The sequence below is a fragment of the Aulonocara stuartgranti genome (genome assembly GCF_965226115.1).
Source record: "Aulonocara stuartgranti genome assembly, chromosome: 14".
NCBI lineage: Eukaryota > Metazoa > Chordata > Actinopteri > Cichliformes > Cichlidae > Aulonocara > Aulonocara stuartgranti.
Genome location: NC_138950.1, coordinates 18,266,484 through 18,293,256, shown reverse-complemented (window position 1 = coordinate 18,293,256; position 26,773 = coordinate 18,266,484). Strand labels below are relative to the sequence as shown.

The following is a 26,773-nucleotide window of genomic DNA, read 5'->3' as shown; positions in this document are numbered from 1 at the left end:
GCGGCCCAAGATACTTAAACTCTTCCACTTGAGGCAACAACTCATCCATGAGATGGGGTGAGCATTCCACCCTCTTCCAGCTGAGGACCATGGTCTCAGACATGGAGGCGCTGACTCTCATCCCAGCTACTGCAAACTCAGTTGCATACCACCCTGCTGCAAACTGGAGGTCACTGCCTGATGAGGTCAGAAAAAGCACATCAAACAAGATGTGATCCTGAAGCCACCATAGTGTAGACAGTTCACCAATTGGCAACACCCAGATATCTAATTGGCTACCTCCCAATCCCAACTGGTCACGGCAGATGGCTGCCCCTCCCTGAGAGTGATTCTGACAGGGGTTTCTTCCTGTTAAAAGGAAGTTTTGCCTTGTCACTGTTGCCAGGTAGTTGCTTAAATGAGGTCATTTGATTGTTAGGGTTTCTCTCTATTATTTCAGGGTCTTTACCTCACAATATAAATTGCTTTGAGCAACTGTTGTTGTGATTTAGAGCTATATCAATAAAATGGAATTGAATTAGATAATTAATAATGCATACTGTGCAAGAGAAATTGCATTTTATAAGTGAAATGAAAGCTTTCAGGGAAATACAACTTGTGCCCAAGTTTTCAGAGATATCCCTGAGAAAGGACAGTTATGTGCAAAAGTCTTAAGCCCTCATTCAATTACATTCTGCTAGGAAGACAGGAGGCAGGTGCAAACATACCTGGAATGCAGCATATAAGACAACACAGCCTAAACTCTCCTAGGCAAGCTTTTGTGTAGTTTATTAAAATAGTCTTCAGGAATATTTCTTCAGCTTTCTCAAAAGTTTTTCTTTGGATGTTGGCTGATCCTACACTGATTCACACTGCTTGAGGGCTTTAGGGAGGCCAGTCCATGACTTATCGTTTTCCACCATGTGGTTTTCCTTCCAGGGATTTTATTGCATTGGCTTTTTTGTTTGGAATCATTGTCATGCTGAAAAGTTAAGGTGTTGCCAGACGCTTTCCAGATAGTAATGCATTGTGGATCAAAATCTGATGTTGCTTTTCTGCCTTCATATTTAAACATTTTAACAAGATCCCCAACAGCACTGTCTAAAATGCTGCCCCAAACTATGACATAGACTCAGCTGAGTTGTACAGATGGCTGCAGGCACTCACTGTGCTATACTGAAGATGAGTTGAACAAAAAATAAATACATTTGGATTCAATGTGACTCACTGAAAATGAATGAAAAAAGCAGACAATGTCCAAAGAAAAAAATGTGAAAATGTGAAAACCTTCAGAAAGCCTGGAGAGTCTTTGCTCAAGACCACTTTAAAAATGACAAGACAAAACAAAGAAATGAGAGTTGGCTCAAGACTGTCGCACAATAGTGTTTAATTTGCAACGCTAATAGCACGTCCAATTTTAATTTACTATATTAAAACATGCAGAATTTGTAACAGTGGTGAATATAAACACTACATCTATTTTATTCATGGTCGTCTGCTCTTCGAGGACTTCCCAAATCACCTTCATGCATCCAGTTAAAATCCTGCAAAACCATAACGGTGAGATCCCGTGTAACACCTAAGCAGATACATATGTTTATGTATATCATCAAATTTGTTTCCTCTTTAAAGATCTCTGTTCTGCTATGAGGTTTGAACTGGGGAAGTCAGTGTGCGTGGGTGTGGACGTTAGCCTGTGTACGAGCAGACGGAGACGAATTGCTTCTGTGCATTCATGTATTAACTGTCATGCATTTCAGTGTGATTTTTTTTTAATGATTGCCTAAGTATGTTTCTATATCCTTACATATGTATGTGTGTATTGGTTTGCAGACAGTCTCATGTACGGATCCAGACAAGCTTTAGAACAGGAAGTTAATGGCTTGCATGCTTTTTTCCTATCTGCAAGTTTTTGTGTGAGCAGCTGTTGTATAACTGATAAAACCGGACAGAAGTAGATAAGATGGCGAGAGTTTGACTTTGATTATATGTGAGTGCATTATATTGTTTAATTGTTACAAAAAACAGAAAGAAGTTCCCCAGTTGCGTCTGTTTGTACAGTTACCAGCGTGGAGGTTAACCCAGTGGTTTTCATTGAGCTATTCCTTTACTTTATCTTTGCTGAGGTGTCTTCGACAATATCGAAAGTTTCATTGTGACGTTTAAAAACAGCTCAGCCCGGCTGATGGATATCTTAGTTGCTGGGGATTTTCTGACTCTGTGCATGTGCGTGCATGTGGTTGTGTGTGTGTGTCGGACATCAAACATCTACTTCCTCTACATCCACGTGTGCTGACACAAACTCATAAACCTACTGGGTGATACTTCCACTTCTAACAGAGCACATGCCCGCAATGTGTGTTTGTACAGTTCACATTTAGTCTAGTTTTTTGGGGTTTTTTGTTCGGTAGCGTAAACTTTGGACGTAATTCTGCTGGCAATGAGCTTCAGGAGCAAAATCACCTTCAGGAAGAAAATAAAGAGTAAAAGAGTGCGATCGGATTTCAACCGGCTGAGCATTGTATGTATTTGTTTCGCTCTGTCTCTGTGTTCTTGCCTTAGTGCCTTAGTGCCTCACATTGTTTATAAGGACTCTTACAAAATGTCAATAATTTCTGTTCAGTAACTTACAGTAGCATCAGTTGTGGTCTTAAGTGCAGTATTTAAATATTTTAATGTTGATTATAGATCACTGTCCTGTGTGTTTTCTTATTAGGTGCCTGTAATTCTGCAATATTTATGGTGTTTTTGATCATTTGTTTGCTTGAGCCAAGCTCTGACAGGAAAAGGCAGTGAGAAGAGAACATGTCGAATTTAAAGACGCGTGAATTCGATGAACTAACTGTACATTACAGTATCTGATAGATGTGATCGGTTATTGGGGGAAGGGGGTGGGGGGGAGGGGGAGTCTTTTCCCTGAAACATTAGCTCTGATGTCACATGCGTCAAAATGGAGTAATAGATATGAAAATGTCAAGCTTAATCTACCGCCTACCTGTTGTGTTTCTTTTTCATTTATTTACTTGAATTGCATTTTGATTAACTGCTGTTGAGGGATTTTTCTTTAAAAACAGTTATTAAGGTCAGTTTACTGAGTTGTTTTCAGGTATTAGAACTTAAGCTGGTTATTTTTTCCTATTTTTAGTTAGTCCGTTTTATGTTTTTTGAATTTGTTCACCCATAAATGTTACAAAACTTGAGTTTTTTCCAATGAATTTTTTAATTCAATGACCCAAATGGCTCAAAATTCTTCTTCAACTAACACTTTCAGTGGCAAACATATTCCGTTTGTGGCTTACCAAGAGCAGGGAAGAAAAGGAAATTTTCATGTTTGAGAAGCTAACAGCTGTACCTTTGCATTTTTGCATTATAATTATTATTAAGAATGTTCTTTGACTATAGAGAAACAAGAAGAAACTGAAACTGAAAATCTAGATAATCAAAAGAACATTAGTTCAGGAAGGATACAAAGCAGCGTGATCTTTACTACTCTGCAAGAATGAATATTAAAACTATAAACTGTGGTGTAGTTAAAGGAGTAACAAGACAAATGAATGTCACAAGTCAAGGGATCACCTTTTGTAGAGTTACACTTTTGCCTTCTACATGTGCTTCATGTTGATAGTCTGCCAAGAAGCCTGTTCTAGCTGTGAAGGCGCTGTAACTGTGCTGGTTGAAAGCCTCAGTCTGCATTATGCATGTGAATCAAACCAGAGATCATTACTTCCTCTGACTTTCTGACCACAGCCTCTCCTGCTCTCACTTTGCTGCTGTTGCTGCGCCGTTACTATTCTCTAAATGACAGAAGCGATTTACTCCATCATAAAACATGTGTAAATGTTATTAATGTGACTCAGTGAGCAGTTACATCATGCTTCAACATAGTTCTAAATATCTTTAAAGAAAGAGAAAGTTAGACAGTGGTCGACTGTTAGGCAGATGGTCTCGTATGGGGCGCTGTGATAATCTGTTAAATTCTCGTTTACAAAAAAATTCCAGCCGTTTATTTGCTGGCGTAGTTTATCTCTCTGAATAGTCTGGGGGTTTTTTTTGTTGTTGTGGTTGGTTTTGCTCTTTTTTTTTATCCAAGTGTACTTGAAAATTAGCCTTCACATTTATTATGAATTGTTCTGTGGGGTGTGTCAACGTCTCACTTCACCAACACACTACTTCCTCTAAAATGCTTTTAGATCCTAATGATGTCATGGCACAACACAGGAAATGTCATGTACATAGCTATTTTTCTCTTTGTAGGCTGCTCGAAGTGTGTGTTTGTTATAACGATTTCCCTCTGACTGTTTGCGTCTGTATGTTCTGTATTTTGTAGGTTTCTATGTCTCTGTTGTTGACTCTGGCGATAGTAAAGTTTATACCGTGTAACATGTAGCTCATGAATGACACAACCTTGCTTCAATTTTGCCTCTTGTGACCCCATCAGCTAAAGTATGAAGTAGAACATTAAAACTATCTTTAATTTACGTTGATTCTTTGGTTCAGAAAAAATATACAGTGCAATGCAGAAGTCTTGAGCCCTTATTTCTTATTTTGATTCCAAGTAGTCAGACTTTCTTGTACTTTTTAAGGTGGTCTTGAGCAAAACCAGTGTTGCACCTACACATAACAGACAACTTAGCAAATTTTAAATAGTCTTTAGGCACTTTATGACTAGCAGCCTGTCACGAAAACACCTAATTTGTTTTCTTTAGTTGAATCTCTTAAAAATGCCACAAATGACAGATGTTGACAGGTATAAAATAGTATTTTTGCATCAACAAGGTGATTCCCAAAATTATAAGCCGAAGCCCTTACATATCTCGTCATGTTGTGCAGTGTGTCCTTAAAAAAATTAGGGGAAACTGGACAAGTGGAAAACAAAAGAAGTGCAGGCCTAAAAAACTATTTGCACTAGATGAACAGTATCTGAAAGTCACATCCTTTAGATCACAGGTGTCGAACTACAGGCCTTGAGGGCCGGTGTCCTGCAGGTTTTAAATATGTCCTTGATCCATCACAGCTGATTTAAATGGCTAAATGACCTCCTCAACATGTCTTGAAGTTCTCCAGAGGCCTGGTAATGAACTAATCATTTGATTCAGGTGTGTTGACCTAGGGTGTTATCTAAAACCTGCAGGACACCGACCCTCGAGGCCTGGAGTTCAACACCTCTGTTTAGATAGAGGAAAAAAAAAATCCAGAAAAGACGTGACAATGGACTTGAGAGATGTAACTGAGCCTTCAGTTGATCTATTTACTGTCACCAAGCCTCATCAGAAATGGTCTTAGTGGAAGGGTGGCTTTCAAGAAGCTATAGTTAAGGAAGGGAAACATGGAGAAAAGGGCGGAGGTATGCCGAATTACACAAGAACTGGGCTCAAAATCAGTGGTAAAAGGTCAGATTGAGTGATGAATCCACCATTGAATTTTTTGGTTCAACTTGTCGGCAGTTTGTAAGGAGGAGGTCAGAGAGGAGATGAGAGGTACAACAGTGAGTGTTTTGTCGGTCGTGGTTTGGGATTATGCAGGCAAAAAAGCACCATCAGCTATTGAGCAACCATGCAATACCATCTAGAAAGCATCTGATTGGTAACACCTTTGTTCGTCAGAGTGACAATAATCTTAAATAGCAAAAGAATAGTATACACAGTCTGCATGCCAAATATCCTTGGGCAAGATACTAACCCAAAGTTGCTCTCCGATGCATTCATCAGAATGTGAATGTGTATAAAGCTTTAATAGGAAAAAAAGCGCTTGCATGAATAGATGTGAATGGTTGAATGAGGCATGTTGTCAAAAGTGCTTTGAGTGCTCGGGTAGAGTAGAAAAGTGCTATGTAAGAACCAGTCCATTTACCAGTTATGATTGTGGAGGATGAAAAATTCAAAATGTCCTGGCCATGAAACCTATTTTAATCTTTTTAACCAAAAGAGCCTAATCTTTGAAAAGAGACAGACCTTCTATTCCTATTGTCTGTAAGTCAAGAGTTCATTAACTCTGAGCTCAGGTTCACGGGCTCAGGCCCTTTCTTGCGTTCTAACTACCTTCTTTGAATCCTTCCTGTCTTCTTTTTCTCGCTTTCTCATTCTTTGTGTTTGGTGTGACTAACACCTTTAAATGTTGAACTAAGTGTGATGCCTGAGTACATATGACAGGTCTCACAGGTTTGCATTGCATTTTTAGTGGACTCTGAAGAGCATGTGGACAACCTGCTGTAGTTACTCCCAACAAGAGGAGGACAAATTTTGATCCCAGGGATGAATATCTAGTATGTGAAGCTCCTGTATAAATATTAAGGTGACACCAAGCAGTACAAGGCTTCGAATGTACTGTGAAATATTATTTCCATCTGAATCTTTGACTTGATGGTACTGACTGATGAAGTTACTGTTAATTATGACAGATGCAGCTGGAATGCCCTCCTGACAGCCATCTTTTTCCCCAAAGAGAAGAGATTTGGAACATAATATTAAAGATGAAGCCAATATATAATAACCATGGTTATATTTTTACTTCATATTCAGTTCTACTACTTGTCAAAACTCTACCAGGTTGCTGTAGTACTTCTGAGTTAAAGTACTGATACAGTTTACTTTGAACCTTTGCTGATAATGTATTTATAGTTATACTTCAGTAGGGTTTTGAATGCCACTTTCTTACTTGTAATGGAGTTTTATCTTGGTTTGCTATTAATTTGACTTAATTCATCTGTCACTGCTGACAGAGGTAAAAGACTGTTTGAGATAGGCTCCCCTCCTTATCTACTTCGGTTTACTTTTGGCATTTACACAGTAATTCTGCATTTCACGTTCAAACAAAACATGTAGTTTGGCCATTCTTATATCAAGTACATCTAAACTTTTCCCAGCCTGTCTCTGGACTCTGAATATGTATAAAAGTCTGGTAACTGTAGTTAGAGGGAATTACTGTAAGCTAATTTCTTGTTGTTGCTCCAAGTAGGTTGCAAATATCATATATTAATAATATTATAATATAGTGAATGTTGTGATGCCTGCACACTGAGTCTTTTAAGCTCGCTCTTTAAGTGAGCTCCTTTCTGCCAATAGATGTCAGAGTTTTCTACCATAAGCTGAGCTCATAGCTCTTTCCAGTTATACAAAAATGATTGTCGAAAAGCTCGTGACTTGTCTATATTTTCAGTGCATCCAGCAAAACCTTAAGACTTTTCAGCCATTAATATCAATGCACGTTTACACATTTATTTATACTTTCACAAATCTGATTACACACACACACCTGAATATGCACACACAGATCTCAGTACACACTCACAGATCAGAAGACATACACACATATCTGAACACGTATACATGGATTTCAATATGCACTGCACACACACTGAAATACACACGTGTGAAATAAGATACACACAAATGCTACAATAACACAATAACACCCTCATAGCCACCTTGGTGTGCTTTGTGGTATTTTATCTAACTGATATCTGACATTTAACCACAAGGAAATATTACTCATTTCTCTTTTTCCATTTGCAGCAGGAGAAGCCTAAAGTAATCGATCCTCTTGACTACGAGACCGTCATCTCTGAACTGGGGGATGAGTGTAAAGAAGACCCTCTCAGAGACCTGCTCCTATTTCCTGACAATGATTTCACAGTAAGTATGATTCACCGTTAAATGTGATTGAAGCAGACATGTCCATGAACCATGGTTTTCTCTGTCTAGTGTTGTGTTTTTGAGGCCAAGAGGCATTTCTACTAAATAACTAAGTAAATAATAATAATTCAAGGTTATCAATACTGAGTTACTGGTATGTCCAAAAAAGGGAGAAAAAAATGACAATGTTACCTCCTTTCTATGTAGTTTCCATGCAGCATGATTGCATCATAATATGTCATGCATAACTGAAGTTTTGTGGACTTCAGTGAGCTGTTATTGTGATAAAATAAAAATGATGAAGTGGTTTAGATCTATCTATCTATCTATCGATCTATCGATCTATCGATCTATCGATCGATCGATCGTGCAACAATACACAAAATTCACGGTTCGGTTCGATACTTTGGTGTCACGGTTCGATATTTTTTTGATACCAAAAAATGTTCATGCCTTTTTAATTTGTCATTTATTAAAATTATAAATATATATTTTAACTCAAAAGTACAGTTTTTAAATTTAATATTGCTGAAACAAAGTAATAAAAAAATTAATCTATCTGATGGAGAAATCACTCATCTTTGGAAAAGAGAGTTTATTACAGAGAAATGTCTCTTTCCAAAATAAAAGCTATACTATACGCTTCTTCTGGGCTATATTCTAAGCAGCATATTAAACATATCAGGTCCCCATAAGGAGAATCATGTGCTAACGGCTGTTTAAATGACTCGGGTAAAGTTTGTAGCATGCGTGCTTGTTGTTTTTGTCTACTTCCACTTGTCTTTGCACTAGGATGATGTCGGTGTAAAAATGCAGTCATATTCGTTGTGTTCCCACTAGTGCTGTCAGCGTTAACCTCGTTAAAATGACATTAACGCTATAACGTGGCCAATCTCCGTTAATCTCTGTTACCGCTGATCGCCCCGTGCGTGGGACTGAATGGTGTCAACACGTTAAGGCACTAGTTCCCACCAATGTAATTGAGCATTGCGTGGCACATCCGACATACTGTTTTACTTTTGTCCATGACGTGCTTACCATCAGGGTCATGCTTCACATGAAAACCAAAATAGTTCCAAACGCCAGATCTGAATGAGGGTGGGGGAGGTTCAATTTCGGGTAGCATTGAGGCAGTTGCAACGAGCTTAACTTCTGTCTCGCTAGCTTGCGCTGCGCTCAGTGGATCTGCGCTCGACAGTGCAGCCTAGGTGGAGTAGTGGAACGCGGATCCACTGAGCTCTCAACACAGACAGCATCGTCAGAAGGAAAGTTGATAAAATAAATGAAAAATTTTGTATTGTTCAATACATATGCATACCGAACCGAAAGCACTGTATTGAACGGGTATCGTTGCACCCCTACTATCTATCTATACATTTATCTACAGCACCTTAGAAAACCACTTTTCATTTTACATATACATATATATATTCATATATATGTATATATACAATTACCAACCCCAGAAGCTAGCAGGCATTTGCACCATTTTATATTTGTGCACAGTAACGATACTAAAGTGTCAAAGCTTTTAATTTGATAACAATTTACTGATGTTTAAAATGCAATATGTTCCACTTTCCATCTCAGCACAACACATTTACTCTCACTATTAGGGCATGTAGCTGTCTTTTCATTATAAAAAGTTATTTATTCTCTCTGGCTTCCTTTAGCTGTTTGTTCATTAGTACCTTCATTTATGTGCTAATGTGTTGCTTCAGATAGAGCCACTGCACATTAAAATGCTCTAATTAGCCGCTTGTGGTAAAGGGATTCATTTCCTTGTGGACGCTAGAGTTGTAGTTCTTAATGCATGACTCTGGTGCTTCTAAAATCTTTGTGGCTTAAAGAAAAAAGGAGTCTTCTTCGATTTTCTTTATCTATACAGCCGATAGTACATTTCGGTACTTGTGAGGGAAACTGGCTGGGTGGACAGTGAGTATTTGTCAGTGTCGAAAGAAAGGCAGTCCACTCAGCATATGGCTAGATGATTGGACAAAGGCAAAGTGCGTCTCCTTTCATGCAAAAACATTCAATGCTGACGTTTTTCATGGATCATAAAATGTACATTTTTATTAATGAAGCTGTTTGATTCTCATGTGAGATTATTAATTGTAAGCCCAAGCAGGGCTGATAAAGGGAATGCATATTAGATGATTTGACTTGAATTATTCATATTCATGGCAATAAAGCTGACCAGAAACAATTTCATTACTACATTAACAGACCAGCTTTTTGCTTAGTCTTATCTAAGCTATAAATTGCTATAAGGAGTCCTGATAGGTCTGAGAGTCTGCCACCATGGGGCTATACTTGTGCTCCACAGTGGTGCTTCAAGCTAAATGGTAGCATCAGCAGGCTGATGTGCTCATAGTGGGAAATGCTTGTGTTGTGTTTACCTACAGCATCGTATATGCTGAATGGCAGCATGTTGGAGGCAAAAAGAGTAAGTGTATTGTGACGCTATTGAACCAGCATTAGTGTTTACCCACTACAGGAATACACACCATTCACACCATACAAGTACTTGTGATAGAGTGCTTTCTAACATGGCAGAGCAAATCTGAAAAGTGTTAAATCTGAGAATCATATGAGATGGATGGTTCTTCTTTTTGCTCTGCCTGAGATGAGACAACAGTACTTTAAACCCTCGTTGCTGTTTTATTAAACTGTGTTTACCTTACAACAGGAGTCACTTTAAGGTCACAACAGGTCACAACAGGAGTCACCTTAAGGTGGCACTATAAAAATGAAATTGGCTTGATTTGAATTCAATTGAATTCAACATAAGTCCGATTCATTTTAGCAGCATTCCTCTTTTGTCTTGCCTCTCTTCCCTCACCCTGAGCCGGTTGCGGCATTTGGCTGCTCTACTCCGAGTCCAGTTCTGCCAGAAGTTTCTTCCTGTTAAAAAAGAGTTTTTCCTTCCTTCTCTCACTAAGTGCTTGCTCATTGGGGCCTTTCACTGTATTATTGTAGGGTCTTTAACTTACAATATAAAGCGCCTTGAGATGACTGTTGTCCTGATTTGGCGCTATATCAATAAAATTAAATTTAAGTGATTTTTTTAATCACACACAACCTGAACAGCATAATTGAATAATCAGTGGAAAGATGAATGAATAATTTTCTAATATCAGTAACCTCTGTTTACCCATGGAAGTTAGGTTCAGCAGCAGTGATCAGTAAGCCGTCCCATTGCTTACACATTTCTATAGAAGCTGACTGCTTTTCTTAGTCATGTTCTCTACATGAGGGATTTACTGTATAGAATAGTTTAAAATCATGCAGTAATTTTAAATACATTTTGAAGTAAGGTATCCCATCCACCACCTGTCATTATCTACCCTTTATTCTTTCAGGTATCCACAGTGCCTCAGGAGAGACGCACTGTCAAATCAACTGTTCCCGAGGGGGCAGAACTCCACGCTGAATGTCTGCTGGTCAGACAGGTAAGTTGTACGTCTAAGTGTACCAGACGCAGTTATAGACCCTGTGGTTTTAAGTGATGTCTTTCAGGTTCATGGTGGTTAGGTCTTTCATTTCAGACTGACCTTAAAGTAGGCCATCCTGATATCAGCAGAGCGGTTTCACCACGACTTTAAAATAAAGCAGATGTGTGTGTAGATATCAGTGCTTGTTTCAGATCCTCTAGCCATGATCTCAAGCGCTCAGTAGAGAAGTAGTGTCTCTGAAGACGGAAACTCCCCAGACAGTACACTTACACCTCACTGAAGACTAGCATGTGCAATTGACTCTTTGTGTGTGTGTGCGTGTATACAGCTAAAAATTGTATCGCTTAAGTTGTCTGTTATATTTATAATTTGTTAATTTGTGACATGTTCAAGGTCTTTTTTAAAAAGGGGAGTAAGGAGAAAAGTTACACGGTGTTCGACTTGCAGGCAGGATGTGAAAGTACCTCAGGCTCTGTCTGTGACTTTCACTGCACCGTACACTCCCTGGGAGAGTACCAGTTCAGCCAAACTGATTGAACTAGACATGTAAAGATATCTTTATATTCAAGATCCCCGGGGAAAGAGTCTTGATTTAGTTCCATTTATTATTTAAATCTAATGACATGTAGCGCTGTACGGCTTTCTTCATTGTCTGTAAATATTTCAGCTGCTCCAGGTCTGTGTTTCCCTGAAAGGCCATCATTTAGGAAATGTAATATTTAAACCTAATCTTCATCCTTTCCTCTAGGCCTGCAAGTATTACAACTCTGATCTAAATGTGGTCCATTTCAAGTATGACGACTACGCCGGAGACTACCGGCTGCTGCCAAGGTAAAACACTGTGGACAAACAGTGTTTGTGCGTTTTATTCTCATGTTTTAGCTCTGTTCAGAAAATGTTTAACATTTGAAAACGGAACATTTTGTTATATTAAATGGATGTTATTGTAAAACTATTGAAGTGTGAAGGCATCACATTGCCATACTAGTAGCATAAAAAAGTGCTAAATGTCTTTGATGGATGTACGTCTTCTACTTTGTTGTTAAAATTCTCTTATTAAATCTCCATACAGCAAAATTTTACTTTTGAACAGTTAGATTTTTCTGTGCATTGCTTTACAATAATATCAAGTAGAAATGTGTCTTCAGGTTTGCTTGACTTGACTAATGATGTGCTGAGTTTTTTCCTCATGAACACGCAGACCCATAAGTAGCTGCTAACACTGGCGATAACCACAATTTATTACCCGTAGTTGGCCATTAGGTCATTAGGAAGCACAAGAAGGTGGCCAGTGTTAAGTGAAGTGAAAGTTCGTGTTGAAGAGTGAGGGCGTTCAGCTTTAAGAAATACAAACTTTCAGACTTCCCTTTGTCGCTATTTTGAACGTCAATCATCCGGCCACATCCATTCAAGCAGTTAGTAATTTATTTAAATCAGGCTGTCAGTCTGTCAAACTGAGTTTTGTCAGTTCCAGTGAGACTTACCCAGAGCGGCCCTGCTGTTACTGCTCTCAGCCACAGGAATGTCCCTATGCTATCCCATGGGTTGCCACTGTATATTCTTTCACTCAGTTCACATGACCTCTGAACTGACATCCAGGATGAGCTGCCAAACAAGACGTGTCTTAAACACAAGTACAGTGTTGCAAAAAGAACATTCCACAAAGTTCATTTGTCCTGTCATTTTACAAGTGGCAAACATAACTATTATGTTGTTTGTTTACTGAGCGAACAACTTAACCAAACATTAACGGTACACACACAGATTGAAGATTGAAGTTGAAGTGAACTACAGGCTGAGAGCCAGAGTACAGTTATACAGCTACTGTATGTGTGCGGTTGTCACCGCTGGACCGATCTTCATTTGTGCTGGCCAGTATTAGCATTCCTGTTCCGGTGGGCAGCCCACAATTACCAGCATTTTTCTAAACATAGTCCATCACGAGAAATTGTCGGACAGCTTTTACGACTCTGTGACTTTTAGTAGAGGGCGGTTCCAAGAGCACGGATTGCAGCCTCGCTGTCTGCAGCTCACGGCGCACGCACAAAGGCATTTCGCCCTGTGGCTCGCACACAAAGATGGGCCATCCTTTAAAATCAGTGGAGCGGGACTGAGTAAGGGGACGGCCCATTGTTACCTCCTGACAGAAAACGATGGAACTGAGTCAGCCACCCATAGTCATTTGCACAACTCAAGTGCAGCGCATTAAATTAATTCCAGAAGTCATTTCCCCTTTTCGTTGGTATATTTCATTGCCAGAGAGCCATATTTTTTGTCCATCTTCCTGACCTTTCCCTGTTTCCTTTTAGGAAACTGTACAAAGCAGAGAAGCTGCCATCCCACTCTTTTGAGATTGACTATGAAGATGTGGACAAGGATGAGGTCAGCAATGATGATCTTCTTCTCTGAAATGCTTTTGAGAGTGAATCCATTACATACTGGTTACATCCCAAGGCTCATGTTTAAATTAGTTTATTGCAGCCTAAAAGCTGTTAAAATGGACTTTGCAAGATTAGTTATATTTACAGGTCAGTGGGAAGCTGTTATGAGCATAACTGGATGGATTCAAGGAGTCTAGAAATTCTCCTTTCCTGTATCAATCATCTGCTCCATTCTATCAGAGGAACGAATGGACAGTTAATGCATCTTTGACTGATCACAGTCATTGTTGTGTTTTTGCAGGATACCACCTCTTTGTCGTCATCCAAAGGAGGAGGGGGCGGTGGAGGTGGTGGTGGGGGAGGCGGAGGGATTGGTGTGTTTCGTTCGGGCTGGCTGTATAAAGGGAACTTTAACAGCACAGTCAACAATAGCATCACTGTTCGGGTGAGGAAGTGTCGGATGTTATCTATTTTCATGCCCACGTGCATTTTATTTCTGTCTGTCTTTTTTCACTTTTTTTTCCACCCAAAATGGTTTTATTTTCTGAACTGTTACAGTCTGTTAGAAATTAAACTGGGACTTTAATTGGTGACATACTTTTCAACACGATGAGAAAATATCCACATTATCCCATTGTTAAAGTTCTTATTCATTTACTTCAGCTAAGGAAATGAATTTTAATCATATTTCTGTCTTGACAGTCATTCAAGAGGAGGTATTTCCAGCTCACCCAGTTAACAGATAACTCCTACATCATGAATTTCTACAAAGATGAAAAGATCTCAAAGGAACCAAAAGGGTGCATCTTCCTCGACTCATGCACGGGTGTGGTACAGGTAGGCTTTAGTGCATTCTACATGTACATGCACTTTACCACAAAAGAAAAAAGGCAGCAAGAACATAGATAAAAAGCATCTGCACTCTAAAATGTTCTCTATTAGATTATAGACTGATTTAGGGGTATTTCCAGACATAAAGCTGCACCATGGCACAACCTGCCATGATCACAGGTTGCTCACTATTACTGCCTTTGCTACAACAGTAAAAATAACAGAAACAAATATGGGTGAAGGTATAAATGTAGAGAAATTGTATTAAAATATTTATTGATCTATTGATCTATTTTCTACTGTGTACCTGCTGTGGTCTGGATCAAAGGGGCAGCAGTCTGAGCCCACACCTCTTTCTACTGAGCTTTTCTGGTGGCAATCAGAGATGTTCCTGCCAGCTGAGAGATCTAATCTATCCAGCGTTTCTTAGGTCTGCTCCAGGGTCTCCTCCCATTTAGACATGCCTGAAACACCTCATGTAGGAAACACCCAGGAGGCACTCTGGCCATATTCTCAAGCCGCCTCCTTCCACTTGGCGGGAGGAAAAGTAACAGTTTCACTTTGAGCTCCTCCCGAATGAGCATGCTCCTAATGCTGAGCCCAGCCAGCCTTCGAAGAAAGCTTATTCCTGTTGCTTGCCTCCACAGTCTCAGTTTTTTGTCACTACTTGAAGCTTCTGGATATACTTGAGGGTAGGAAAATATATGGATTGATAAATCGTCAGTTTTCGCTCAGCTCCCTCTTCACCATGACAGACCTGTACAACATCCACATTACTACAGATGGTACACTAATCCGTCTGTCAGTCTGCTCCTCTCTTTCATCACTGCTCGTTCAACGAGATCCCGAGATACTTGATCTCCTCCATCGAGGACAGAAGCTTAGAGCCAGACTTCCTCACACTTCAGGAGGTGTTAATTCTAAGGGATGAAACACCTAAATAATCTATTTTAATGATTTCTGTTATGAAAACTATGAATATGTTTTTAGACTTAAAAGTCATAATGTGGACATGCTAGCAAATAATGCTACTACATTTTTTAAGAACTTGTGCATTTCATAATGATGAAATAATTATTTTAATATATAATTAATTATATATTTCAAACTTTGTTGTATATAAATTGCGAGCACCAGAGCAAGGTTACCTGTGCAGACATGCAATAACAAAACGCATGCTGCAGTCCAAAGATGATCTACAGACAGGACCTGCAACGCTTGTATTGTGGGTTCAACTCAGTTTATGATTACAAACGATTTCATATTTTCATGTATGTATCCAGTGGCTGTTAGTGCAGTTGCCAAAGCAATCCAGGTTTAAAAAATGACATGAAATGATGGCGGGCCCTAAGCAATCACGCCCTTAGCTTTCACAGCTTCAGGCCTCAAAACAATCGAAAAAGGTGAATTAAAAACAATACAGTTTTTATAGCCTGTAAACATGTTTATAGCTGCTGTAAAACCGGGTATTTTAACATTTTTAACTAATCTCTCTGTGGACTGACTTGCTTTTGGAACCAGCATCAAGTTAGTCCAAGAAATGGAGTTTTAGGGCTTCTACATTTGACCATCAATTTTCAGTCTGCAGGTTACTGCTTATATTATAGTTGTGTGATCTAAGCTTTAATTTAAAAAGCCCTGTGCTCGAACACCTATTAATAAAAAAAAAACCTATTAGGATAAAGCAGAATGAAAAGCCCTACTGACATTACCCTCTGCTCACTACTGAAAAATGTGCCTCTAGGAATGGTCACACACAGTAAAATGGCCTACATTCAAAAACTACATGTGTAGATGCAAAAACGTATAGCATTTTCCGAGAACTAAACCTGACCAGATTTTCCTTGCCTTTCATTCTTTCCCTAAAGAATAACCGCCTAAGGAAACATGCCTTTGAGCTGAAGATGAACGAGGTTACGTACTTTGTGCTGGCCGCAGAGAGCGAGCAGGACATGGAGGAGTGGATTAGCACGTTGACCCGTATCCTACAGATCAGTCCTCCTGAAGCACCAGCTCAAGACCGCAAGAGCTTGGAACTCAACGAACACCGGCAGGGTGAGAAAGAGTTCATGTAAAAGAATTAAGCTTTTTTTTTTTTTTTGCATAATTCCAGCATCTGGATAAATTATGGGCACAATTTTATAGTCGATGTCAGCAGAAAGTGTAACCTTTTTCTCTCTGTCTGACTAAATAATGTCCGTCATCTTGCCATGACCTTAATGGGGAATTTCTACTGAGTCCATCACTTTCAGGAAATTAATCTGATACCCAAAAGTGACTCCACCTTGGTTCAGTGCATCAGATGTGGTGATTAACAATCCTTCTGTGCCAGTTGTGTGAGAGGCAGAGCATGGATCCACAGCCTGTAACGTAACACAAAACACTGATAGGGTATTAAAAATTGGTCCAGTGAAAAGTGAAGGTATGATGTAATGCCCAGAGCCGTCATGGCTCTGTGGTCTGTTAGCCTGCCTCTAAATCAGGCTGTGGGTGTGTGTTAACCTAACATTAATGAGCCCTTTTGTTCAGCCTGGCTTTTAGGAGAAATTGCTTCAGGCAGTTTGAAGGGTATATTTCTCCAGAAGCCTGCCTGCCTTATTATCCATGAATACCACAAATTGAGTCATATTTTATTCTGAGATGTATATGCCTGCTGACTCTGGTTGGTGTGTATTTAGACCAGTGAGTTGCTATTTAAGAAAATGTTATATGATCTGTAACATAAAATTCCCTGCTTAGATAAACTTTCCTAACCACTAAATGATGTCAGCCATCAGTCATAAATAAAAGTCGCTCTCAGGTGTCCTGATTGTGTTTGTTTTCTCTGCAGATGTGTTTGACCTGTCGTTAAGTGACTCCTGTTTGCAGGAAAATGAAGAAACCACAGAGAACGGCATCAATCCAGAGCTAGCAAAGGTTAGCTACACCAAAGGCTCACATGTTTTAGTCAGTGTTATAACTCAGCTACGACTACCAACACATAGTATTATCATATTTAACAGTACATGCGTGCACAGTATACATCCAAGTGTCTCAGTACCGGTGGTGGCGTGTTTTCATGAACAGCTCCATATTCTATGTGCATGGATCATCACCTGGTGATTATAATACACTGAAAAACATACTGAGACTTTAGGAGAAGAGCAGAAAACAAACTTGTCAGTGCAAGCATGCTGGTTTTATGAGGAAGAAAATTTGTTGTGATTTTTATCAGGCTGAAAAGAAACAATGTAATTGTATCTGTTTTCAAGAAAACTGCAGTCTATAAATTCAGGCGACCAGAATATGCTAGAAACACTCAAATCAAAGCAAAAGTGGAAAAAAGCACTCTATTTACAGATATCATAAATTACATTAGTGTAGCTATTATTTGCAATGAACTGCTCTCTGACTGCCTCTTTCTGACTTCCTGCCATCTTTCCTGTCGCAGTATATCTCGGAGACAGATGAAGGAATTCGTTCCGCCAGAAGAGAAGAGAGGTTGAATCTTTTCTCGCTCGATCCAGACACTCCTGTAAGTACAAATGAGTACATTATAACCACTGTAGACTACTTTTTACTTTATGCATTGCTGCACTTTGTAGTTGAATAAAATGAAGCTGGCCTCCGAGTAAATTGTGTTTCACTAACCACAGGCTCTGAGAAGCCCACGAAGTGAACATTCATCCACTGAAAGCACACCAGTGCGTCCTTTTGAGGAGAAGCTTGGCAGGAGATTTATGGCAACTTGCCGATCTTTCAACCTCATGCTACAAGGCTGCGTCAACGAGAGTGAAACGGGACCGGTCACTAATGTGAGCATAAGACACTCATTTTGCTTTATTGTGTTACTGTTTAATAAGCAGTTTTCTTTTAAACAGGATAAAACATATCGACATACGTTAGTGTTTTTTTCCAAAGGCATTTAAAAGACATATTATGCTGAGTGAAGCTTTGTCAAATTTGCTTTTTGAATAAATGTGCAGGCAATAACTGTGCTGAATCTGCACCACTAGATTGAACCCTTCTTCGTTTCGCTGGCTCTACTGGATATACGAGAAGGGAGGAAGGTATCTGCAGACTTCCACGTAGACCTCAACCACGAGGCAGTGCGTCAGATGCTCGGAGGCCTAAGTAACGGGACGGGGGCTCCGGGTACGGAGGTTGGAGGTCAGGAAAATGGCTTGTGTTCTCCTGCTGAGAGGAAGCCTGGTGACTGTTACCTCAGCCTGGACCTGGAGCACTGGCTTTGCTTTCCCAAACAGGTACGAGGACATTACTCCAAGTTAGGTTTTATAGATATAACACGAAAAGGGGAAAATAATGCTTTTTTTCTCCATTACTTATTCTGTATTTAATATGTACATAGGCTGTAATATGCTTCTTCATTGGTGTCCCTGCAGGCCATTTTCTCAGTGACCAACCCCCACACAGACATAGTGATGGTCGCAAGAGTGGAGAAAGTGCTCATGGGAAATATTGCTTGTGGAACTGAAGCTTATACAAAGAATACAGACTCCAGCAAGGTCAGAAACAAACTTTTGCCTTTCTGTTCATTCTAACTGTTTGAATCAGTATTTATATGACTTCATACCGCATTTATATCAACCTCTGATCAATAACAGAGAGCTAAAGCTTTTATAGTGTCTTATATCTAAATGCAGACTGGGAAAATGGGCCATGAGACATGCTGTTATTGTAAGGAAAATGCCTTAATCTAGTAAAAGAGTTTAGATTGACATTTGCAAAATTGTTTTTTTTCTGTAAGACGAGTTATCTTCATCACTGAATGCCAGTCAAGCTAGATAGTTCAGGAATGATGTTTTTCCATCATTAATCCTAGACATTTCCTGGCTTTCCCCAAGGCCAGGGGTCCATGCGATCCTTGTTTAAGTGGCTAAGTGAATCAGCAGACATCCAAGCAGCTGCCAGAGTTACTGTATTAAATAACCTCTGATTTAGTCTGTCACTCTGTCAGGGTCAGCTAGAATTTAGGTATAGTGTTCAGGAATGTCAGCAGGACCTTGTTAACATTTCCCTCTCTACATGGTTCTGCTTTTGTGTCTTGAACAGACTGTTCAGAAGATTTTGAAGTCCAACAAACAGTTTTGTAGTAAACTGGGAAAGTACAGAATGCCATTTGCCTGGTCTGTCAGGTTAGTGCCGGTATTCATAATATTTTTGAACTTCCCCTAAAATCTTTTCCTCATCCATTGGTAATTTACATCTCTTTCTTCCCGTTAAAGGTCAGTGTTTAAGGACAACCATGGAGCATTGGACCGAGAGTCTCGTTTCTCACCTCTTTTCAAACAGGAGAGCAACAAGATTTCCACAGATGACCTGATAAAGCTGGTGTCTGAGTACAAGAGGTAAGATAGCCTGCAGGCTTTAGCAAAGTAGTCTGCAAATAGTTTTCCAAGATTGGATCCACATTTTACACAAAGTTTTATCTTTACAGGGCTGAGAAGACAAGCAAACTACAGACTATTCCTGGGACGCTGGATATCGCGTTAGACTATGTTCCAATGGAGCATCCTAGTACGTCTGCTGTTCATGTTCCCATTCTGCTTTCTTTTCCTCATCCCTTTCTCATTTCTACGTTTGACATACATCTTTTTCCATCAGACTGTGTGACATCCTCCTATATACCAGTGAAGCCCTTTGAAGACCTGACTAAACACCAACCCACAGTGGAGGTGGAGGAGTTTGCACAGGACACCACCAAGTTCATTCAGCCACATCGCGTCTACAAAAACCACATCTACGTCTACCCTAAGCATCTCAAGTATGACAGTCAGAAGAGCTTTGCTAAGGTATGCCCCTTAGTATCATTTACCACGACACTGAAATAAAGTTTTTCGTTTTGTTTTTATATGCTTCGTGTTTTGCTACGGTGCAATCCTTTTGAACGTATTTAGTCATTAACATCACAATGGTCCTCTTGTTCAAGGCTCGTAACCTTTCGGTCTACGTGGAGTTCCGCAGCTCAGATGAAGAGGTTGAAAAACCCTTAAAGGTAGAAAGCTACGCCTTCTGGCATACTTTACACGACTCGTCCTTTCTCCATTCAAGTCCTTTTAATCATGGAAAACTGCTGTTTTTACAGTGCATCTATGGCAAACCAGGAGGACCAGTCTTTACCACAACAGCCTGCTCCACCGTCCTACATCACTCTCAGAGCCCCGACTTCTATGATGAGGTGAAGACCATATTTGTTTCTCCATTCATCACATAAAGATAATTAGAATCTAGAAGTGGATCAGCTTTATCAACCTTTAGAAAGAACGCGTTTAAAGGTCTTTCTAAAGCACATAAATCATTAAATGCTGTTCTGTCTTCAGGTGAAGATTGAGCTTCCTACTCACCTCCATGAAAAGCACCATCTTCTCTTCTCCTTTTACCATGTCACATGTGACATTAATGCTAAGACAAATTCAAAGAGGAAAGAGACTCTGGAGACCCCAGGTGAGATATTGGTAGTTTTCCAGCCTGTAGTAGTTGTAGTTGTTATTTTTTGCCTTTTATTCAGTATTTCTTTTGTTTATTTGGTTTGTTTAGTGGGATATTCTTGGCTGCCTCTGCTCAAAGAAGGCCGCGTGTCATCTCAGGAGTTCAACATCCCCATCTCCTGCAACCTGCCTCCTGGATATCTGGCCATCAAGGAAGCCAGCAACACCAAGGTGAGACTGAGGGCAAAAATAGGAGGGTAAGAGACAGGCGAAAGGAGTGTGTAAATATTGCAAACCTTGCTGATTAATAGTAGCATTAATTTTTAAAGGGAAGCATATTAAACATTACACCGTGTGATAGATTAGTGTGATATTTTTAGTCCTCACACACAAACTCTTCTCTTCCCTTTTGACAGAATGGAGCAGATATGAAATGGGTTGATGGAGGAAAGCCTATTTTTAAAGTATCCACCAACGTTATCTCCACAGTATACACTCAGGTACGACCATCATTTGGGATTCTGTGGTTTTCCCTCCTTTTTTCTGGCTTTGAAACTGCGACGACCTGGTGAGAACTTCTGTATGCCCACTCTTTGATCGGCATGTTTTGGGGTGGGTTATAGTCCCACATAACACTGAATGTACATGTATTCAGTGTGTATTGTGAATGAAATAAAAAACAAAACAAAAACAAAATAGATGGTTGGAAGGATTTCTTTCTGTTGTTCCAACCACAGTGCTATTGTGAAATGATTGAAAATGCTAAAGTGACTTGTCAAAGTCAAGCGTCCTCTCTGAGTTATCTCCTTTAAATGGCAATGAACATGAAAATAGCAATTAAATATCCCTAAAACAAATGCACCTTCCAAACTTCTGCAAACACGAGCCCCAAATGCACAATCAGCATCAAAGGGTAATGTGGTAATGTAGCGTGGCACATAAAAAAAGGAAATGAACAGTTTCTGTGCAGTTTGCTATCATGGGATGTTTGAAACCCTGCACAGCAGCTTCTTAATTGACTAAATCTCATCTATGCCTGACTTTTTTCTTACACTACAATAAACTGGCTTTAAAGTCCCTTATAAGACAGGGTAAATATACAGTCATATATGTAAAAATATGTTTAAAAAAAGAACAATTACAGCCCAAAACCTTTTATCTTTTACGCTTTAACGTTGTAAAATCCATTTCAGGTGTCTAAAATAAAACCAGGGCTGAATCACTCAACAACATAGTTGTGAGGGGCTGAAGTTCATATTTCAGCATTAACTGTCGTTTAAAAAGGAAAGAGTCCACTAAGTAATACCGCAGATGTTAGCTGCTCATTTTTTCAAGAATTCCTCTCTCTGTGTCAGGACCCCCACCTGAACCGATTCTTCCAGCAGTGCCAGAAGAGAGAGCTGGACCTCTCTATACCTCCTACCTCCAACTTCCTCAACTGCCTGAAGGTCAGAGTAAAGCCGCTGTATCTCCTCAAATCTCAGTACTTGCGAATGAGACAAAAGCCAGAGCCTTAACTACCAAACACTGCTACACATCCTAATGAGTTCAACACTGTGTCAGCACGTCAGACTTTTACCAGCCCCTTCACGGTTTCTTCTTTACCCCTTTTTCACGCTTCAATCTTGTCCACCCACTCCTCCTCGCTCGCTTCTTTCCCATCCTTCTCCAGGGTCTCCTCAGCATGGAGAGAATCCCAGTGATAGTCCGATTTCTGCCAGTCCTCTTCAACCAGCTGTTCAAGGTTCTGACTCAGAATGACAATGATGAGGTCACTACTGCCACCACCAGGTAGGCAGTGGTACTACAGAGGTCCTTAATGCATTGATAATAGAGTCCTGGGTTTATCCAGGTGATGAAAGCAGAGTGAGAAAAAGAGTGTAGTGATTTATATTTCTGTTTGAGTCAGTATCTTCCCTTTTATTGTTGATGTCATTGAATTGCTACTTTGTTCTATAATTAATCCAGACTCACACAATAAGTTCATCCAGTGAAACAAAGAGAGAAATACAGCAATTCTTGATATTATTTAACAATGAAAGCAATTGAATAAAATCATTGTTGTTGGTCTGTGTCTACAGAGTACTGGTCCACATTGTTGCAAAGTGCCATGAAGAAAACCTGGATTCTAGCCTGCACTCCTACATCAAGGTATAAAAGAAGCTGGTGTGTGTGGTGAATACAGTGTGTTTGCATGCACATGCTCAGAAATATCATATAATAATTTAGAAGTCTGATATTTTCCACAAAGGAATGGAAACCCTGCTCTGGCTATTTAATTTGTGAAGAAAAACAAAACAGAAAAGGGAGCTGTGTGTGTGTGTGTGTGTGTGTGTTTGGGTGCATTTGGGCCAGCAACAGTGTGGCTAGGGCCACACGCCCAGAACGCTGTGCAAACATCAACACAGAAAAAAGGGAAAGGAGAAGAAGAGAGAGGGATTGAGCAGGAGGCAAACTAGGACATTCAGCCTGCTCAATCAAAAACACAAGGCATGTTTGTTTAGGGGGGGAAATCAGTGAGAGGATTAGAGAAGAGAGCAGGAGAAAGCACAAGACCTGTTTCATGTTGGCTACAGTGAAGGAAGACTGCAGAGCGTGAAGAGGCAGTGGCAGTGAGAAATGAAGGGAGGCAAAGAGAGAGGACAAGCAGAGTCAGTGGCAACAAGGTTGTTATAGTAACAGATTGGCACGATGTCCGGCAGTACTGGTGCCCAATTTAAAGTGCTGAGTGTTAGCTTGTATTCATTCTTTAACTACTAAGTGTGAATTGCATTGAGATTCAGTAGTGTCATTTGAACAAATGCAAATTATGTTGTAGTTTTTTTTTTTAAATATACGGGATTGAAATATTTTATTTGCTATAATTTCATATATTATTGTATGAAAGCATATTTTTTACAAATGCTTCTATAGAACTGTGCATATTAGTAACACTTAATTGATTAGTCCATAAAAATCGGAAAACAGAAAATTATGAGAATAATTTCTTTGTTTTTTTGCTGACTTTAGGAAATTGCATAGGGAATCTTTCAGTGTTTTTTTTTTTTAATTAGTCGTATATTTTTTTTCATTGAAAAAACCCCCCAAACACATGTTACTAATAACTGAATAGCTGAAAATGATCTTAGTTAATCAAAACTTTTTTATATCCAAAACAACAAAACACAGAGAAAGAGCTGCAGCATAGTTATCTACAGCATGCCATTAAATGTCGTTGTGTTCACCAGACTGTTCAAAATAAGAAATTATTTGGTTTGCTGTACTGTATTGTATTTATTCTGAAAAAAAAAAAAAGAGTTCATAATTCACTAGCTGGACCCACGTCCTCATTTTCGGTTTGACAGCATTTTAGTAGGTAAAGGTGAATGCTTGGACATGAATTGAGCTGTGGTTTGGGGAAGGACTCGAAGAGGACTGGCGGCGGCTCCCGGGCCTGGCAGATCCCCGTGTACTAAATAGGAGTGAAGAAGTTATAGAACTGAGAACAAGGAGGGAGGGTGGGGCACGTGAACGAGAATGAGCAGCTTGCAGAACTGGGGGAATCTATATAGATGATAACTGGAAGGAGCGTGTTTGGAGGTGTGGTCCCGCTCCTGAAATTCAGATACATCATCTCCAATTAAACAATAATTAAAATAAAGTTATAATTGTTGAAACTGTTGTATCTACTTCTCAACTCACTGAATACTTTCACTTCCCAGTTGGTATCAAAAAATACCCTCAAATCATTTAAAACAAATAAATTGCTACATGTGCACGTATGACTCGTTTTTTTCCTACTCTCCGTCTCTCTTTCTCTCTCTGTAGTATGTGTTCAAGTCAGAGGACCATGGGTTTAGGACAGTTCATGAAGAGCTGGCTAAGGGAATGACTTTTGACCTGAAGAGCAATGAGCAAGCAGCTGTCAAGAATGTGCTGAAGGTTTGCTTCCATCCTCCTACTCACTCTTAATTACTCACTAAATACATGAACAGGATTGACCTACTTTAGCCTCTTTTGGTTGCAGTTCTCCTGGTTCTTCTTTGAACTTATCGTCAAGTCCATGGCCCAACATTTGGTTGACTATGACAAGTTAAAGGTAAAGTATTAAAATCCACTTCTACCTCTTCTAATCTCGTCAATTACTGACCACACCTGCAAGTTTTCTTTGCACTTCCCATCTTCCCAGTACATGCTGCATGACCATGTCTTGCTTAATCTTTGTTCCTAAAGCTTCCCAGGCCCCAGCGATTCCCCTCATCTTACCAGAGCCGTGTGGAGAACCTGGTGGAGACAGTGTCTGAACACATTTTCTGGAAGAACAAAGAGATGCCAGAAGAAACACGCAGTGCTAACTTAGCCGTGGCAGCTTTTGTGAAGGTGAGAGTATTTTTAGAAGTTATCTTGTTAATTCAAAGTATAATCTTAAAGGGAAACCTTGTCAAAAAAACCCCAAAATAACAAACAGGTTGTTGGTGCTTTGGACTCCTTCAAGTTTGAGCCCATGTGAAGAAAACATATACTGTATCACTGCGCTATTAGGCTTACAGCATTTTGCTCTTAGTGGGATCAATACAAACTGTGTAAACAGTCTGCAGATACAATTTGTTATCCATTGATTCCTCCATCTATGCTAAATGATGTGTCTCTTTCTGTTTTATTAAGTGATGCTTAGTCTGATCGCCAGTTTGACTCCAGTCTTTGTGTCTTTGCAGCGCTGCTTTACCCTGATGGACAGAGGCTTTACATTCAAACTAATCAGCAACTACATTAACATGATCACTGCTGCCGACAGCAAGGTAACAAAAAAAATCTCAATGAAACTGATACCAGGAAAGTAGAAATGAATCATACAGACGTTCCTTCTTTTATGTGTAGCTACACAATATGTTAATGTTGTTTTTGTGTGTTTTACAGGTCTTGTGTGAACTCAAATTTGAATTCCTGAGAGAAGTGTGTAACCATGAACACTACATTCCTCTCAGCCTGCCCTTACCTTCCGCTCGCATCACAGGTAAGGTCGCACCCCAGGTTATACGCTTGTAGGGCACTGAGTGTCTTTTCAATGTGGTAACGATCACGCATCGAGTAGCTCTCATTTGTTTATTAACACTCAGTCTTTCTCGCTTTCTCTTTCTGTCATTTTTTTTTCTCACTTTATGTGTCCATGTCAGACCATGCATTCCCAGAAACACAAAGTACTCATGGTAAATATGTTCACTCATTCCTTTTGTTACATTGTATGTGCTACACTGTGTATCCTGAAGTGGGATGAATATCATGATGATGATGAAATCCATAAAAACATTCAGCATGTCGCAATATTTGCTGATCAGTGAACTACAGCAAATATGTGTGTAAGCTTTGTTTGAATCCTGTGCAGTTCAGTTAATTTCCATTTAAAATGTGGCTCTCTTTGTGGCGTCTCTCCTCAGCATCAGTGCCTGAGTACAACCTGACTGGAGAGTTCTGCAGGAAACACTTCCTGACTGGCTTGTTGCTGAGAGAACTGGGGCTGGCTCTCCAGGACGAGCAAGACCTGAGACACCTAGCCTTGGCCACCCTGAAAACCCTAATGGCCAAACACTCTCTGGATGCACGCTATGCCACCAAGGTAGACAGAACAGATGTTAACATGGGAAAAGAAACCGAAGCCATGAAAAATGAGTCATGAGCAAACAGTAGAAATTCTTCCACAGTGACTCATGCAAACACATACACACTGACATGTGATTCTTCAAAGCAGCTGCAAGCAGCCATGAAGATGTCTTAATGGATGCTGGGAAGGGTCTAGATCAGATCAAAGTTAGCAATCTGCCTTCAGTTAAACGTTGCCAAATACTGCCAACCACAACACAAGAGCAGTGGGCTGTAGTCAGGCCGAAGCCTGAATGAAAACCAAATGTGTGCAATCAAGAAATAAAATGGCTACATTAATAAAAACCACTCATGCAACACAATGCAGGTGAAATTTTATTTAACATTTTGCTGAGGTCAGTGAATTTCCATGGCTGCTTTATTCTAATTCATGAGTGCAGTCTGCAGTGCTTTTATACAGGGATTAGGAAGTACATTACATTTAAGAAAAA

General features: G+C 39.7%; 1 protein-coding gene across 6 annotated transcripts in view; it reads left to right on the top strand.

Moving 5' to 3' along the window:
• dock10 (dedicator of cytokinesis 10) overlaps positions 1–26,773 on the top strand; it is a 65,729-nt gene that overhangs the window by 25,113 nt on the left and 13,843 nt on the right. For 4 of the 6 annotated variants that reach the window (XM_082502580.1, XM_082502583.1, XM_082502582.1 and 1 more), the window contains exons 2-32: positions 7,491–7,610; positions 10,973–11,062; positions 11,814–11,896; positions 13,375–13,447; positions 13,748–13,891; positions 14,149–14,283; positions 16,146–16,332; positions 17,108–17,193; positions 17,708–17,791; positions 17,913–18,071; positions 18,273–18,521; positions 18,660–18,782; positions 19,330–19,412; positions 19,503–19,625; positions 19,715–19,794; positions 19,882–20,069; positions 20,207–20,272; positions 20,363–20,455; positions 20,598–20,721; positions 20,815–20,936; positions 21,122–21,205; positions 22,061–22,153; positions 22,378–22,496; positions 22,787–22,856; positions 24,513–24,626; positions 24,712–24,783; positions 24,918–25,064; positions 25,400–25,483; positions 25,602–25,698; positions 25,859–25,891; positions 26,120–26,298. In XM_082502580.1, coding sequence (XP_082358706.1) covers positions 7,491–7,610; positions 10,973–11,062; positions 11,814–11,896; positions 13,375–13,447; positions 13,748–13,891; positions 14,149–14,283; positions 16,146–16,332; positions 17,108–17,193; positions 17,708–17,791; positions 17,913–18,071; positions 18,273–18,521; positions 18,660–18,782; positions 19,330–19,412; positions 19,503–19,625; positions 19,715–19,794; positions 19,882–20,069; positions 20,207–20,272; positions 20,363–20,455; positions 20,598–20,721; positions 20,815–20,936; positions 21,122–21,205; positions 22,061–22,153; positions 22,378–22,496; positions 22,787–22,856; positions 24,513–24,626; positions 24,712–24,783; positions 24,918–25,064; positions 25,400–25,483; positions 25,602–25,698; positions 25,859–25,891; positions 26,120–26,298 — 3,504 coding nt within the window. Of the gene's footprint in view, positions 1–2,279; positions 2,501–7,490; positions 7,611–10,972; positions 11,063–11,813; positions 11,897–13,374; positions 13,448–13,747; positions 13,892–14,148; positions 14,284–16,145; positions 16,333–17,107; positions 17,194–17,707; positions 17,792–17,912; positions 18,072–18,272; positions 18,522–18,659; positions 18,783–19,329; positions 19,413–19,502; positions 19,626–19,714; positions 19,795–19,881; positions 20,070–20,206; positions 20,273–20,362; positions 20,456–20,597; positions 20,722–20,814; positions 20,937–21,121; positions 21,206–22,060; positions 22,154–22,377; positions 22,497–22,786; positions 22,857–24,512; positions 24,627–24,711; positions 24,784–24,917; positions 25,065–25,399; positions 25,484–25,601; positions 25,699–25,858; positions 25,892–26,119; positions 26,299–26,773 lie in introns of those variants that run through there. The other 2 variants (XM_082502581.1, XM_082502579.1) reach the window with 2 other exon arrangements.